The sequence below is a fragment of the Mustela putorius genome, unplaced genomic scaffold, assembly GCF_011764305.1.
Source record: "Mustela putorius furo isolate JIRA1106 unplaced genomic scaffold, ASM1176430v1.1 tig00537227_pilon_pilon_pilon, whole genome shotgun sequence".
NCBI classification, from domain to species: Eukaryota; Metazoa; Chordata; class Mammalia; order Carnivora; family Mustelidae; genus Mustela; species Mustela putorius.
Genome location: NW_025422368.1, coordinates 5,945,933 through 5,961,927, shown reverse-complemented (window position 1 = coordinate 5,961,927; position 15,995 = coordinate 5,945,933). Strand labels below are relative to the sequence as shown.

The 15,995-nt window shown below is 47.4% G+C and overlaps 1 protein-coding gene across 1 annotated transcript in view; it reads left to right on the top strand.

Annotated features, from left to right (window-relative positions):
- Window positions 1-9,594, top strand: part of SPATS2 (spermatogenesis associated serine rich 2) — a 143,184-nt gene extending 133,590 nt beyond the window's left edge. Inside the window, exons 10-13 of the mRNA XM_004778874.3 lie at window positions 3,019-3,128; window positions 5,809-5,911; window positions 7,070-7,284; window positions 8,343-9,594. Of these exons, the coding sequence (XP_004778931.1) occupies window positions 3,019-3,128; window positions 5,809-5,911; window positions 7,070-7,284; window positions 8,343-8,654 (740 nt within the window). The 3' untranslated portion in view covers window positions 8,655-9,594. The remainder of the gene's footprint in view (window positions 1-3,018; window positions 3,129-5,808; window positions 5,912-7,069; window positions 7,285-8,342) is intronic.
- The last annotated feature ends 6,401 nt before the right edge of the window (window positions 9,595-15,995 follow it).

The window sequence follows — 15,995 nt, the reverse complement described above, 5'->3', positions numbered from 1 at the left end:
CTACTAAGAGGGGAGCCCAATGCGGGGCTTGATTCCAGGACCCCAGGATCATGACCCGAGCCAAAGGCAGCCACCCAACCCATTGAGCCACACAGGTGCCCCTGTTATCATCAATTCTTGACCAATCTTATCAAATTAAGAGCTACAGAGTTGGGGCGCCTGGGTGGCTCAGTGGGTTGAGCCGCTGCCTTCGGCTCGGGTCATGATCTCAGGGTCCTGGGATCGAGTCCCGCATCGGGCTCTCTGCTCGGCAGGGAGCCTGCTTCCCTCTCTCTCTCTGCCTGCCTCTCCATCTACTTGTGATTTCTCTCTGTCAAATAAATAAATAAAATCTTAAAAAAAAAAAAAAAAGAGCTACAGAGTTTTACTTAATTTCATTGGTTGTACATTTATATCTCCTTTCTCTCATGCTGAAAACCCTGGTTCTCAGTGTCACTAAATGTAATTATTTACTGATACTATCAAGGAGGTGCTTCATTTTCTTTTTTACACATAATAGTTTTATTAATTTGCATGTTCACAGTACTTCACAGTTTAGAGATTTTCTCTCATTCATCTATGATCTTCACATTAACCTTATGAGGTAATTAGGTTTTCCTATTTTTGTTTTCATTTAGTAAATAAAGAAACTAGTCCTTTGGAAAAACTGACTGGTCCTGAGTTATGTAGCTGGGTCCTCTGATATATGTGGAGATCTTGACTTGACACATTTCCTTCATGTTGAGATCTGTGCTTTTGTCTTCGAATCCTAGAGTGCCGGGACCTGAGAAGCAAGTGAATCTGGCAGAGAGGTTTTATCTTGGAAGCCAGATCAAGTAGATCATTTGTAACTGTTGGGCCTTGGTGTCAAGAAACTCTTATAGGCACATTCCTCACTTCCTGGGAAAGTATGTTCTTGGTTCACCTGCCATGGATAGGGGCGCCCCGTGGGTGGCATACAGCGGCAGTTAGGCTCAGTAAAATTGCTCAAGACATTCAGCTCTCTGGGGTGCCTGGCAGGGAGCCTGCTTCCCTCTCTCTCTGCCTGCCTCTCTGTCTACTGTGATCTCTCTCTGTCAAATAAATAAATAAAATCTTTAAAAAAAAAAAAAAGACATTTAGCTCTCTGGAATACCTTGTGTAGCTCTTGGAAAATTCTGTTTACTTTCTAACACAAATCTGACTAATTTCTAAGTAGGTTGCAGGATTCTATGTTTAACAGTTAGGAACTGAGTTTGACAGCACGCAACAGAGTGGCCTAAATAAATGTGAGTTTATTTTTCTTTCATGAAATGAAAGGTCCGGAGGTAAGGGATCAGGGTTGGCAGGACATTTTCAAAATGACACAAGGGACCCAGGCTTCTTTGTCTTTGTACCCAACCATCTTTCGAGATACCTCCTAAGGCTCTAGCTGAGGAGAGGCCAAATGTTACCTGCTGGCTAAGACTCCTTCAAAGAGCTGTCCTATAAACCCCTCCTGTGACTTCCGCTTAGAGCTCAGTGACCAAACCGTGTGATAGCATAACCGAGTCATGGGATAACATGACTATCTTACCTGTAGCAAAGCCAAGAAAGGTAGATTTTTACTTAAGCAGATAGGTACCCCAAACACCGGACTTCCTGTAGGAAGAAGAGGAGAGTGCAGTGGCTAACAGTCTTTGCTACAGTCCACCCCTCAGCAGCCTGACATCCTTCTTTTTAAAAAATTGGAACACCCTCCCTTCATCCTCAATGGCAACACATCCAAAGATTCATCTAGTTCATATATTCAGTTGAAAGTCCAGAACTGCTGGACTTTCAGCTGGTCTGGATATGGCATGCTGTGGTCTGGGGTCCCATAAGTTAGAAGTTAAATGCCCCCTCCTCCAATGTTCTACAGATAGAGAAAAAAGAGGATAATTATAGTAGAACATTCCCACCTGATAAAGCAGTGATCTAATCTTACCAGGCAGGAATAGTAGAGCGCCTGCCCTTCTAACAGGGAAAGTTCCTTGGTTCATATGGCAGCACCTAGTTCTGCTTCCTTGGAGGATTTCTTTGGCTCATGTCCTCTGTAGCCCCTGGTTCTCTATTCTGAGAGATTTTCACCCATATTGTCTCTCATCTTCCATGGCCATATCTGAGTTCTATATCTGGGATCATGCCGAAGAATATACTTCTTAAAAGGCTGTAGACAATCCAAATATCCACCATCAGGGGACTTGGTGAATAATGATAGTGTAGGGGCGCCTGAGTGGCTCAGTGGGTTAAAGCCTCTGCCTTCGGCTCAGGTAGTGATCCCAGGGTCCCACATTGGGATCCCAGAGAGCCCACATTGGGCTCTCTGCTCAGCAGGGAGCCTGCTTCCTCCTCTTTTTGCCTACTTGTGATCTCTGTCAAATATATAAATAAAATCTTTAAAAAACAATAATGATAGGGTAGCCACAGAGGAGACTGCAGTGTGGCTGGTAACCAGGGATGGAGATCCAGTGTATTAATAGCTAATGAACTTTGCGATACGTTAGGTAAAAATAGCTAAGGTAGAGGAGAGGGTCATGTGTATGTGTACTCCCATTCGTGAAGAGGGGAGAAAGGGAGAGAGATTTGCTGTGTGTGCACAGAATACCTTTGGAAAGATGCCAAGAGATTGTTAACACTGCTTTCTATTGGGGAGGGAACTACAAAGTCAGAAATAGGAAGGACCTTTTTACTTTTCATCTTGCACCCATTTATTCTAGTGAAATTTTTTACTCTGGGTACATATTTCTGTTTTAATTCATACGTTTCTTGATAAAAAGAATATTTTTTCAACTGGGAAGAAGAGAAAGAGAAATGATAAATGATTTATGAGTCTTTATGATTCATAAAAAGTGTTTACCATTTAACTGCCTTCAGAGTCTCTCAAGAAGGTGGGAACTGGACCTTTGGTATTTTCATTTTCTGGATGGGTGGGCAGCTAAGCCTTTGGCTGTCCAAATACATACTGCAAGGCCCATATTTCCAATTCTTCTTTATCCTATTTAGCAGAACATAAGAGTCCTACTCTCTTCTTCTCCACAGTGGAAATTTTGCTCAGCCGACAAAAGAAAGCCGAACTTCTAAAGAAGATGACTGATGTGGCTGTTCGAATGTCAGAGGAGCAATTGGTTGAGCTCAGAGCTGATATCAAGGTAAAACTTCCTTCTCTTTTCTGCCTTTCTTCTTACCCTCAGGGACTGAAGCAGCAGATCTCCATAATTCATGGCCATATCTAATCTATTGAACTCAAGATCTTCCCTTCTCAAACCTGGCCCTCTTCCATGTTCCCTTTCTCTGCAAGCGGTTCTGTCATCTATCTAGATGTCCAAGCTGAAAACCTTAGGATATTTCTCCTTTCCCACATTAAATCTATCAACAGACACTGTCCGTTTGACCTCCTACTAAATCTCAGCTCTGACCTTTTCTCCTCATCTCCACCACCACCTTCATGGTCAAGCCACTGTTATCTCTCATTTGGACTTCTGTCATGGCCTCTTAACTGATTCACCCTTCACTTTGCCACTGCCCCCCACCTTTCCCAGCCCTCCTGCACCTTAGTAACCTGCTTCAAACCTTCCATTGCTTTTAGGATAGAGACTGTAATCCTTAACATGGCCATTGGGCTCTGCAGGGTCTGGCTCTGCACCATCTCATTTCACACCATACCCCGCCTTGTTCTCTATACTCTGGCCATCTTAGCTTCTCCTTCCCACAAACATACTCTGTTTCCTCCTGCTAGAGGACTACTGCATGTGCTTTTTGACCTGTACAAGACACACACCCTACCCACTCCCAGCACACAGATAACTCATGACCCACCCATGCTTCCTGACTTCCCTGTCATATCCCCTCTTTTGTGTCATCCTAGCGTAGTTACCATTTAGTGTTCATTTGACTGATCTGTCTCCGCAGCCAAATGGCAAACTTTACAATGGCAGGAACTGGCGCGTCTCTAGTGCCTAGCATAGTGCGTTGGCACATAGTAGGTATTCAATAAATATTTAAATGGTTGGTTAATTCTGATTTTATAAGAGCAAAGTGAGCAGTTTGAGATGTTGCTTTTATTGTAATCTGTTTAGAACAATGACCTAGGTTCAGCAATCATACATTTTAAATTCTTATACAAAGAACAGTGTTTCTGAGACAAAGGGTAGAAACCTGCAAGAGGTTGAGGTGTTCGTGGGGAGTCGTAGACACTGGCATTCTAAATGATTGCTCATAACCTGTGAGCTGTGGGAACAAGGGGAATTGGCTATCCCTCCTCCTGAGCCCTTCACCTCTGCTCGGAACCCATGAGATTTCCTGCCATCTTTACAAGGAGGACTTGCTGCAGAGGCTGTTTCACTTCTTTGTAAAGTAATAACAGGTGGAAGATCCTCTAAGTCCTTCCAGGTGTCCTTGTCACCACCCTGACCCAGTCTTTCACTCCTTCCCCCTTAGACTCTATTGGGGTAAAATAACAAAACGATGCCCAGATGAAATTACCGTTTCTGATTAACTAGAACTATATTACTAAAAATTATAAAAAGTCATCTTCACATTGATGCCAGTCAGTCTCATTCAACTATCTGAGAGAAGCCGGAAACCCCTTTGGAATTAGATGAGAGTTCTGGCTCTCACAGGCTTCATCTGTTCTCCTTCCCACGTGGTTAAAAAGCTGCTAGAAATATTTCTGCAGGCTGACTAAGGATCTGTTTCACTCCACGTTTTCAGTGTACCGAAGTGGGTGCTGTGCAATTTAAATGTCTTATTTCCAGATCATTTTATTTCCGTCATTCCTGTTATGTCTCTGGCTCAACAAACCCTAGAATTTGTTTCAGAAATTACTCTCCGACTGATATTACATGTCTGAAGGCTTTATGTCAGAGGTTCATGGTTTTTTTCTAAGCCACAGTGTCCTCTGAAGCCTGAGGACTTCAAGGCTCAGAGGGAATTTTGATGTCTTCTTTCCCATCTATTGCTTCTAGATCCATCGCAAGGATTCTGATGCATTTGGTTGGAGCCCTTGACTATCCAAAATTGAATTAGACCACCTGATAGAGGGCTGCTCTGAGGAGTTCAGTTCTTGTAAATTATATCTAGGCCCTTAACTTGTCTTTTTGGCTTTCTTTTCATCTGGGGGAGCGGGGAAGATCCCAGGCTACTTTGGAGATTATTTACTGAAGGGTAACCCTGGAAGCACTTTACTCCTGACATGTTTCTAGTCGCACAGTCTCTGGTTAGTTTTGATCCAAGGGCTTGGTTACTTCTCAGCTTCAGCTGCTTTAAAGGATTAAATTACTTGCAGCACAAACCCTTCTCATTTGCAGGGTTGTCTTTTTACATGAGTGATTTTCTGTCTCAGGAAGTTGTCCCCATTTTGAGGACTATAACAAATTCTACTTCATAAAGGGCTGAAGTGGGTTTCCTAAGGAAGTTCCTATTACAGAATACCAAGCCATCTATTTACACGGGATCCCTGTTGTAACTTAGGAGTATATCTGCTGTCTCCACTTCTGTATAAAATGGAACAGTGTGGAGAGTAGCCAGCAGTGGAAAGATGGCCCTCTCCACTATGAACTTTTTCTTCTAGCTTTACAATTTATTTCTCTTGATTATATCTAATGGGCTTTGGCCATCACAGAGCATTTCATAAAGAATAGATTTCTCTTTGGACCTTAAGAAAGTGACTGGATTTCATCAGTCACCCAGCATAGGTAACATGATGGCCATTTTGCAAAAATTTGAAGCAGTAAAAAGAAGGCAGCGGGAAATAATTCTGTTTCATCTCTATATGGCAAGCTGCGGTTTCCGCTTGTCTCACCTGGAGGCTTTCCTTTGTCCTTTCTCCAGCACTTTGTCAGTGAGCGCAAATACGATGAGGATCTGGGACGAGTAGCCCGGTTCACCTGTGATGTAGAGACCCTAAAGAAGGACATTGAGTCATTTGGACAAGGTAAGAGGGTGCGGGATTCTGGGCGCTGGCAATGGAGACTGAAGTTGTGGCTTCTCCACTGATTCGTCTTTAGTGCCTCTTGTGTTTTTGTTTGCTTGTTTTTGGGAAAAGTAATTCTGAAATCACCAGATGCAGAGTCTTTGACTCAGAAGATGGGTGTTTTCCAGCTCCCTAAATTTGCAGTGTTTTCGGGCTCTGGAGTCAGACCAAATTTGAATCATTGCCTTTACATTAACCTCTAAGGCATCATTTCACTCCTCTCCCAAATGGAGATAATAGGTGCTTAAATAATGGCTGTAAGGGGATGGGGTGCCCTCCCCTAACTTGAGAGCTTATAGGGACACATCAGTCAAACACTGAACTCAGCTGCTTTGTTCTTTCTGCGTCAGAATAAAGTGAAGGGTTGAACCTAGAGCCGTGATTGTGAACTAAGCATCAATCTGGGCTAAAAACCAAGACAAAAAAATGTAAGAGGTAGATTTAAGTCATTGAATTCTGACAGAATTTGAAGTGAAAATGTTCATATATCTCAGATACATTGGTATTTTGAATTTGGGGTTATTTTTGTAGAAAGAACCTTGGGATGATACATTTTTGTTATAAAGACTAGTTCTGTTCATGTTTAACTAATCTTGATTATATCTTGCATCATACAAAATTTTTTTAAAAAAGGATTTAGCTTTCTATTTACCTTTTTTCTTTCTTTGTGAAGTCAGTACTTGAGAATGTTCCTGCATAGGAAACTGAACATATGGCCCATACTATTGTTCCTAGGCTTAGTCAGCTGCTGGAGCCGTAGCCAGGAATTTTGTAGGAAACGCTGAGAAGTCATTAGTTGGTAGGGGAACGATTACTCTGCTTTTACACTGTTCTCTTGTCTCTGCGAGTTCCTTTACAAAGCAGTGGGTATTCACTAACTGGAATTTAAATAAAAACTTGAAAAAAAAAAAAACAACCCAAAGCAATGGGGATATGGAAGGAGTGGAAGAAGAGAGCAGAAGGGACATTTTGCTTCCTGTTACCGATTTTATAAGCTTACCTTTACAACTGCTCAGGTAGACAGTTCTTTATCTTAAGTTGCTTATTGTGAAATAGGGAAAACCTTACCCATCATGCTCTTCCGTCATATGACGACATACTTCTCGTGTTTTCATTCAGTGTCCCACCCAAAGAACAGCTATTCAACCAGATCCCGGTGTAGCTCAGTGACATCCGTGTCCTTGAGTGGCCCGTGTGATGCCTCTGCTGCTTCCTCTTCCACCTGTGCCTCTGCTTCCAGCCTTACAAGCGCTAACAAGAAAAACTCGGCACCAGGAGAGACTCCCGCAGCCCCCGTCAGCTCCAGCGGCCGGCCCTACCAGCCTCATAGAGAGGTAACCCAGCAGCCCCGCAGAGCCCAGCCCACCCAAGCCCTCATTCAACATTACCGGATTGCCGCCGTTCGAATGCTGATAGCTCAGTCCATTACCTTCCTCTCTTGATGCCCATTCCACACCTATTTTGAATCCCTCCAGCCCCATTTAGTTCCAGAGAAAGCATTTGGTACGTCTGTTCCAAACCACCAGCTAGCTTAGATCTCCTGTTGCCAAGACAGCTGACTTTCGGAAGTTGGCGGCCGTCCTAGCTTTTGTAGGTAGGATTGCCTGGTAATTAGTCACTGGGACCCATGCCCCCATCTCGAGGTGGAGGCACGGCATAGTGGCAGGCTCAGCGGAGGGCGCCTGTTGCAGCTTTCTAGAAGCCCCCGTGTGGAGTAGCTTGGGGAGATGGCATGAACCTGGTGGCATGGGGGCCCAGCACCAGGAAGCTGAAGCGTGATCCGTAGTGTCTTTTCCTGGTTTGAAGAATGTACACCAGAGCCATCCAAGACAGTGCTGTGCAGAACTGGGATTATGTTGGAAGAGGAGGACAAAAATAAAACCCCATGCTGCAAGCCTTCTGGGTTGTAACGTGAAAGATGGCCTGAATGTCACAGCGGCGGGATTTAATCTATGGCTGATGATACATAGCAAAGCAGATTACAGTGATGTTTATTTTATTTTTCCAGATGTTCGTTATCTTTACAAATGGCTTGTGATCCACAGAGTTCAGTCATGTGATAAGATGCTTGCCCAATTGAGGGTTGGAACAGCCCAGAGAATGTTCTTTCCTCCTTCTTAGCTTTCTTCTTGTGCCTAGCTAAAGAAAAGTGAACTCCTCTCCAGTGGAGAGCCTAGGGGTGGAAGGTGGGACAGAAGTAGCGAAGGACTTCTTAATTCTGGGGTAGGCACTAGGTCGGATCGGCTGACACAATTCTGGGAGTCTTGAGAGATAACGGAGTCCCGAGCGTGGGATACCACAATTTAGGCTTTCAGAATATTCCTGTAAGCTGAACTGGAACAGGGTGCCATAATGCCACGGTGCTTTAAACATTGTATTCTTTTATCCTCAGGTATTGCCGGGGAACAGACGAGGAGGACAAGGCTACAGGCCACAAGGCCAAAAGTCCAATGATGCCATGAACCAAGGGCGACATGACAGTGTGGGTCGTTACAGAAATAGTTCCTGGTATTCATCTGGTTCCAGGTACCAGAGTGCTACATCCCAGGCATCAGGAAACGTTAGCGAACGGAGCCAGGCCCCCTCTGCAGGGACCAATGGAACTGGAGCCAGCATGGAGCCCAGCCCACCCAAGCCCTCATTCAAGAAGGGGCTCCCCCAGCGCAAACCTAGGACCTCTCAGCTTGGGGCTGTGAACTCTTGAGGGCAGTTCTGCTTGGCCTCTCTCCTCTATTCCACACAATTCAACTTGGTAACTGGACTTATTAGGAGGAAACTTATAGTTAGATGTAATAACAAAAAGAAGTTTATGCATATCACTTTTTATGCCATTCTAAATATTTTTGGTTTCTTCTCTCCTCATTTCCCCTTTACTGTTTTTGAAGGGGAAGCTGTTTTTTCCCCCTTGACCTTTCCCAATGATATGGATTGATTCTGATTGGTCATTTCCACCGGGACTCACAGGCCACTGATGCCCAGGTTTCCCCAGGGTCAGCAGTGCCCTTCCTGGTGCACCAGACCTTTCAATTGCCCAGGAGGCCTTCCTCAGCACCACCCTCCCATTCAGGCTCTCAGGAGGAGGAGGAGGAGGTGGGTCAGAGCTAGTCCGGCTGCTTCTCCAGGCTCAGCAGAAGCTGCACATTGCTATCAGGTGCCCTCTACACGACAGTATAACCAGGAAAGGCAGGGAGGGGATTGTGTCCAGCACTGAATTAGCCAGAGAAGGGGATATTGAATTGGCAAAAAGGAAGGAACACTAGAAAACATGAGAATCTGCCTGTGCTCCCAGAGCGTGCCTGAGATAGACCCCCAGATCAGGGTTTCAGTCTCCTGCTTGGCATCGTAGCTTAACCTGTGGTCACTTCAGAATGCCCAGAGTCTTGTTTTCCTCTCTTTTTAGACTGCAGAGCAGTCTAGGGAAGCCTACAGGAGAGTAGCGTTTAATTAAAGGGGAAAAAAAGTATTTCTTTGTTTCAGTGTTTGAAGACTTTTGTTGTTACTGTTCTCCCTTTTTTCCCCCGAATCCTCTTCTGATCCTCAACCACATTTATAGCAATATAATTAGTGTTGATCTAAGGTGTTACCCATCAAAAAATTGCCGCGGTCTTTATAGTTGAATAAATAAAAACAACTGCGTGAATGTTTCCACCTTTGTTTCAAGGCAACAAATGCCTTCATTTCATTATCCGGTTTTGTTTGGGCCTCATGGGGTGGGAATCAGTCGGGCAGCTTGTTCGGGGCTTAAATGAGGGTAGCTGATTCCTAAGTCATCTGTCGGCCAAGCGGCACCCGGTGAAAACAGGAAGGCCAGCATGAGCAAATGCAGCTGTTCCTTGTGGGAGCAGATTCATAGTACAGGGAACGGTGACTTTCCAAAGGGAGCTCACCAGTTGAGAAAAACCACAGCTGCCAGCAGCTCTCCCGGGCAAGCCCTCCCCTCCGCTCCCTGTCCCTTGACAGGCATGGTGAATGTGACAGTGTAATTGAGCACCTGCGTGTAGCAGGTGGCTCAGGGGCCAGGCCCCTCCACCCTACACCACCCCCAGCATCTGTGATCGAATGACAGCAGAGCTTTCTCCTCCAGAGTCTGCAGGCCGGACCATGAGCGGCAGTGGTGCAGAACTTAGCCGCCTTGGGGCTTCCCTTGGCTCTTCGGCTGCAGCTTGGCTGCCGGGGTTCAGGTTGGATGAACAGATTGAGAGAGGGAGAAAGAGAGAGGGAGCGAGCGTGTGTGTGTGTGTGTGTGTGTCTTTCAGTAAAGAAAACAGTAGTCAAGGAATATTGGGAAGCCATTTTCTAAAGGGCTCATCACCTCATTTCGGGGCATTTGTCCAACACCACCACCAGCCTGCTGGGGGTCAGGGAGAAGCCCTCCTTTTCTGATTAACTGCTCCCCTATACTTGATAGAAAATCCAGAGACTGAAGTGACCTTGAAGGATTATGAGGTCTATCCCTGTATCCCGGAGACTGTATTTAACCTCCTAGGCAAATGGGAGGCCACATGTTTGTCAAAACCACTTTGAAGAGAGTGCCGAGCTAGCTCAGTCAGTAGAGTGTGTGACTCAATCTCAGGGTTGTGGGGCCTGCATGGCTAAGTTGGTTGGGCCTCCTCTGACTCGGTTTCAGTGAAGGTCAGGTCATGATCTCATGGGTTGTGGGATCAGGCCTGATTTGGGCTCCTCAGCGGGTAGTCTGCTTGGGCATTCTCTCCCTCGGCACCTCCCCCCACTCTCTCTCTCTCTCTCCCTCAAATAAGTAAGTAAATCTTTAAAAAAAAAAAAAGTATACAACTTAGATCTCTTTCCATGTCAGTATGCCTAAGTATACCTTGTTCTTTCTATGGCTGCATAATATCACACTATATAAACTGAACATAATCAACCAGTTCCTAATGCTAATGATGGTTTTCAGTTTTTTGTTGTAAGTATTGCTGAAATGAACATCTTGTAATACATATATAATTTTTACTTGTGAGCGTGTATCTGCAGGGCAGATTCCTAGGATGGAATTGCTGGGCCATATAGTGATTTAAAAAGCCCTCTTAGGGGCGCCTGAGTGGCTCAGTCAGTTAAGCATCTGCCTTCTGCTCGAGTCATGATCTCTGGGTCCTGGGATCGAGCCCACATCGGACTCCCCGCTCCACAGGAAGCCTCCTTCTCCCTCTCCCACTCCCCCTGCTTGTGTTCCCTCTCCGCTGTGTCTCTCTCTGTCAAATAAATTTTTTTAAATCTTTAAAAAAAAAAAAAAGCAAGAAAAAGCCCTCTTAAAGATACATGGATTCACACTCTCATCAACAACCTTTGGGGGTGCTTTGTACAGTTGCTAAGCTAGAAGCTAAGAGAGGTGAAGGTAAGTGAACTACAGACCTTCAAGGGGCTGATACCCTAGTTGGGGGAACTGACACAATGAATAAAATGCTAGGAGGTGGTAGCATTACATGAAAGAACCCCCCCCCCCAATCTGGTGTGAGGACAGCAGAGGACATACCACGCTGAGGGCTGGGACATGCGCTTACAATAGGACTACACCAAGGAATGCTCAGGCCTTTGTTCAGTGGCTTATAGATACAGTGACTTCCTATTTCAGAATCCCCAGCCAGGGTACACTCATGAGCGTTCAAAGCATGTATGAGGAAAAGCAAAACAAGCTCTTTTGGATTGGGCGTGACCTGGAAAAGCCAGCCAGCAGTCATCCTCTCCAGTCCGGGAATGAACCTGTACTTTTGGAGATCAGCGAAGTAATGTTATGTTGCCCCCTGGAAATTCTGCCACCTCACCTAACAAAATGAGGATCTGGTTTGCCTGATGCATACGGTTCAACCCACCTTCTTGTCCCACCTGGTGGGGATTAGATCCACAAAGTAGCACACTTCATGGAAGAAACAGTTGTTCAGATCACATAATCGGAGGTCACCCACCAAGAAGCTGTTTTGTCACTGTTTCGGCCAGTTCAGAGTATCAGAGCAAATCCTCATAGCCAGAACCGTTCCGTCGGTCAAACTCCACTTCTGGTAGCCACGGGAGCACATTCCTTCAAACACAGACACCTACTGTGTGCTGGCCACCATGTTGAGTTTTGAGGCAAAGATAAATCGTTCCAGCTCTTTCCTCAGCCACTTTGCAGGTGGAGGGAAACAGAGCTCTTAGCTCTTTAAACTCTTGGAAGCCGTGTCTGGTGGCTATGCAGCAGAGTGGGAAGACCCAGGACTTTGGAGACACCTACTTGGATTTTAATTCTGGTTTCCCAGCCTGCTAGCTCTGTGACCGACTAGCCTTGGGCAAATTACGTCCCATCTGTGAGCCTCTTCCTGAACTGTAAGTGGACCCAATGGTAACTATTTCCCAGACGGGGTAGGGGTGGATAGCTAACCAGGAGCTGCTAACTCAGACCCTGGTGTCTGAGCTAACCAGTAACAAACTGAACATTTACTCACCAGAACTTCTTTGCTTCTCTCTCTCTTGCCCTGTTCAAAAGTGTCTGAAAGACTTCCCCTATCTCCAGCCAGACCGACCTGTTAAAAAAGGTTAAAAAAAGAATGACTTCATTATCCTGTCCCTTCTGTAGTTTTTCTCCAGCATGCCTATCCCCCCAGCACAGTGCGCTCTGGACCTCTCTTGTCTGTCTGACACACTGTCTGAGAAGCCCACTGCCACCCCCCATTTCTGAGCTCTTGGTGGGGGCGGGGGGTGTGGGCAGGGGGCAGGCCAGAGGCTGATGGGGCTGGCCTGGGTGAACAGTTGCACAGCAGCGTACCCAGGGGAAAGCGGGGGAACAGTCCAGGTGCCGAGGCTGCTTTGTTACCTGCCCTGCTCCTCACCCAGGGGGAGACGCTATATGACAGATGTTCCTGGGTAAGGAAACCCACCCACCATCACTACCACCAGCACAACTGTTCCCCAGCCCGCCCGCCCCTTCACTGCCGTCAAAACAGCAGGAACAAATACCACCCACTCTGATTCCTCAAGGAAAAAGTCAGGTCTCCTTTTTATGTCTCTCTTCAACTTAACCCAGTTAGGCTTTCTCTATACCTTACTTTCAAACAAATCCATTTTCTGGTGTTGCTAGAACACGCAGATTGACATTGAAATCGCTCAGACTCACTCCCTTGCGGGCAGGCCGGACCCCGGTAGAGTCCCCTCCCCATGGGGCTGGGGAGCCAGCAGTCCCCTATAGTAGCTCCCCATAGTTTGGGGGCTGGGTTGCTGGGCACTCAGGACCGGTCACTATCTGCATACTCATCAAAAGGGCCGTGCTGTCCCCTTTGAATAGGCTGTTAACCAAAGGGTAGGAGAAAGCACTCCAGCACGATGGCGTGTCACAAACTGTCAGCCTAGTCAAATCTCAATTCAGGCCTGGTTCCTCCACTTACTAGCCATATAATACACAGCATTTTCCACATCTGTACATAAAACCATCCATCTTCCAGGATTCCCTCCTTTGAAAATGTATTATGATTTACTCACACTAGTTGGGATCCTCCACAAACAGAAAAGGAATCACTTAGAATGAGATAGCCAAGGAGTGGCCAAGTACTGGAGGCCTCAAAAATTTTCCCCAAATGTTTGTTTTGGTGGAGTTGGGGAGCCTTCTGGGAGGCTTGCTCCTCAGCTCATTTCTGTGTTCCCAGCCCCCATGGCGAGGACAAGCACTTACGGGGACTTTGATAACAATCCCAACCACCTACTAAGCTCATCTCAACAGTCCTTTGAAGAAAGATGAATTCACAAATGAAGGAACTGATGCTCTTGGAGATTCACACCCACCTCACTCCTTCCCCCCAACCCCACCAAGGTCATCAGTGGCAGAGCTACAATTCAAATCCAGACTCCCCTGACTTGGAAACCTGAGATTTTCCCACCACTCAGCACAGGCTTGGAAGCAGAGCCTGGCCACAGGCTGAGAGAGCGGGGCTGGAAACAGACCTGGGGACCTACAGGAAGGAGGGAGAGAGTGGGAAGAGGGGAGGAGACGGGAGGGCCCCTGGGCTCTGTTCCTCGACAGCCACCTGCTCTTACCCCCTGCACACAGTGACTGACTCCGCCTACGCTTTGGGGGGTGGGGTGCTTCTTCCATCTTTTGTGTCTTGAGCGGTTTTTCCCTTGCTTTGCTCTTCCCTTCTCTCTCTCCTAGTTCCTTTTGTAGATAATACTCCCACGGGCCTCCCACGGCAGCTCCAAAATGCAGCCTCCTGAGTTTCTTCTTCTTGATAATGGCTTTGAGCTGTCTCTGAACAGGGCTCCCTCGACCTTCCCCTCCCTGTGACTCCCCACCATGACCCAATGACTTAAGAGTTGGAGGGATGGAAGAGGAAAGGGGCTTACTGTGCTCCCTGACCTCCTTCTCAGCTCCTCCCCCACCCCATCTGTCCCCACCCCCACATAATTGTATGGTGGGGGAGGGGAGGCATGGAAGGAGGAGGCAAGGAATCTCTTACTGTTAGCCAAGGGGGCCTATAGGCCAAGTCTGGCAGGAAGACCTGAGAGACTAGGTAAGGTGGAAGAGGGAAGAGAGCAGGAGACCCTATGCCTGAACACTTACTTGCTTCTGGGCTGAAAGGGTGCCATAAATCAGACTGAGGGACTTGGGCAGTGTCCCCAACCCCACTCCTCCTGCTTGGCACAAAGTTAATGCTCCGGAAACGTAACCTATAATTCTTTGTAGCACCCTGCATTCCATCTACCCCCTGCTCACCCTGACCCGAGATATCTGCTTTGGTTTGTCTTAATATCTAAATCAGTGTCTTTAATAAGCCAAATCAGCCTAGGCTGATGAGCTGGAAGCCTGAAAATCTGAACACTTGGGGCTTAAATGGGTGACAGGAGGGTCACCAGGATCTGCTTACACAGTCCTGGGTAACCAGTCCTTGTGAGTGTCCACACAGCTAGTCTGAGTTGCTTTCTGGGCCCCTGCTGGGAGATGGCTGGGGTAGGGGTTGGGCCAAGGGTGAGGAAGTGGGGAGGGGCGACTCTGGACCGGGCTGTCAGGCTTGGAACCCTGGTTCTGCCAATTACCAACCTGATTACCTTGAGCAAGTCCCTCCCCCTTGCCCATTCTCTCTCTCTCTCTCTCTCTCTGCCTCTGCCTCTGTTTCTTCATTTGTGAATGAAGTGTAAATAGTATCTACCTTGCTTGTTCCCCAGGAACCCTATGAATTTCAAAGTCAGATGGCAAACATTTACATGATGCAAATGCCACACGTTGTTCTAACTCCTTTGCTCATGTAATCTTCCTGACAAGCCTCTGGGGTAGTTAGCATGTATTATCATCCCCATTTCACGAAGGAGAAGATGGGGTCCCAGAAGGAAAATCACACAGACAGCAAGTGGCTGGACTATTGTCAGACCAAGTGCAGGGTTTCAACCACAGTCTTGTCTCCAAGGATGCTGACTGCTGAACTGCACCCTGTCCTAGCAGAATGTTTGAGTAGAGTGGAGGGCACGTTCGTGGGCTTGGGGGAGGGCTGACTTTGCTTGTGGAGGTGGGCGTGGGGAGCATGATCTGCAGGTTCCTTGGGGTCATTCGTTCTGGGAGCGAGATTCCAGGATTCAGAGGACTTGGCGGAGAAGGGCCCTTCCTCCCTTTTCTCCCAAAGCACCAGCTCATTTAAATACAGGTGTCTGGGGCTTTGGACCTTGTTGCTGATGGAGGGGTGGGTGGGGCAGGCGACACTCCTTTCTTTCCGACGCCCGCGGCTGTGGATATGTCTCTTAGAGTGGTGGAGGTGCTGGGCCTCCCGCTTCACTCGGTGAACAAATTGCTGTTTTGGCCCCGGCGGCTCCTGTGGGCGCGGGCGGTAGCCGCGCTCGCTGGCAAATCGTGGGAGGGAGGAGGAGCGGCGCTGGCAGAGCGAGCCTGGGGGAACCGAGGCAGCGCAAAGACAAGCTACAGACTGCCGCCCCGGCCCCGCTCCACTCCGCCCCGCCCGGGCCCCCGCCCCCCCCCACCCCCTCACGGGAGGGGGTCCCTGCGGCCACCGACAGCGCGGAGACCAGTTCCCCGGGACTGGAGATGGTGCTGCCGCCCGGAGGCTGGGTCCTACTCCTT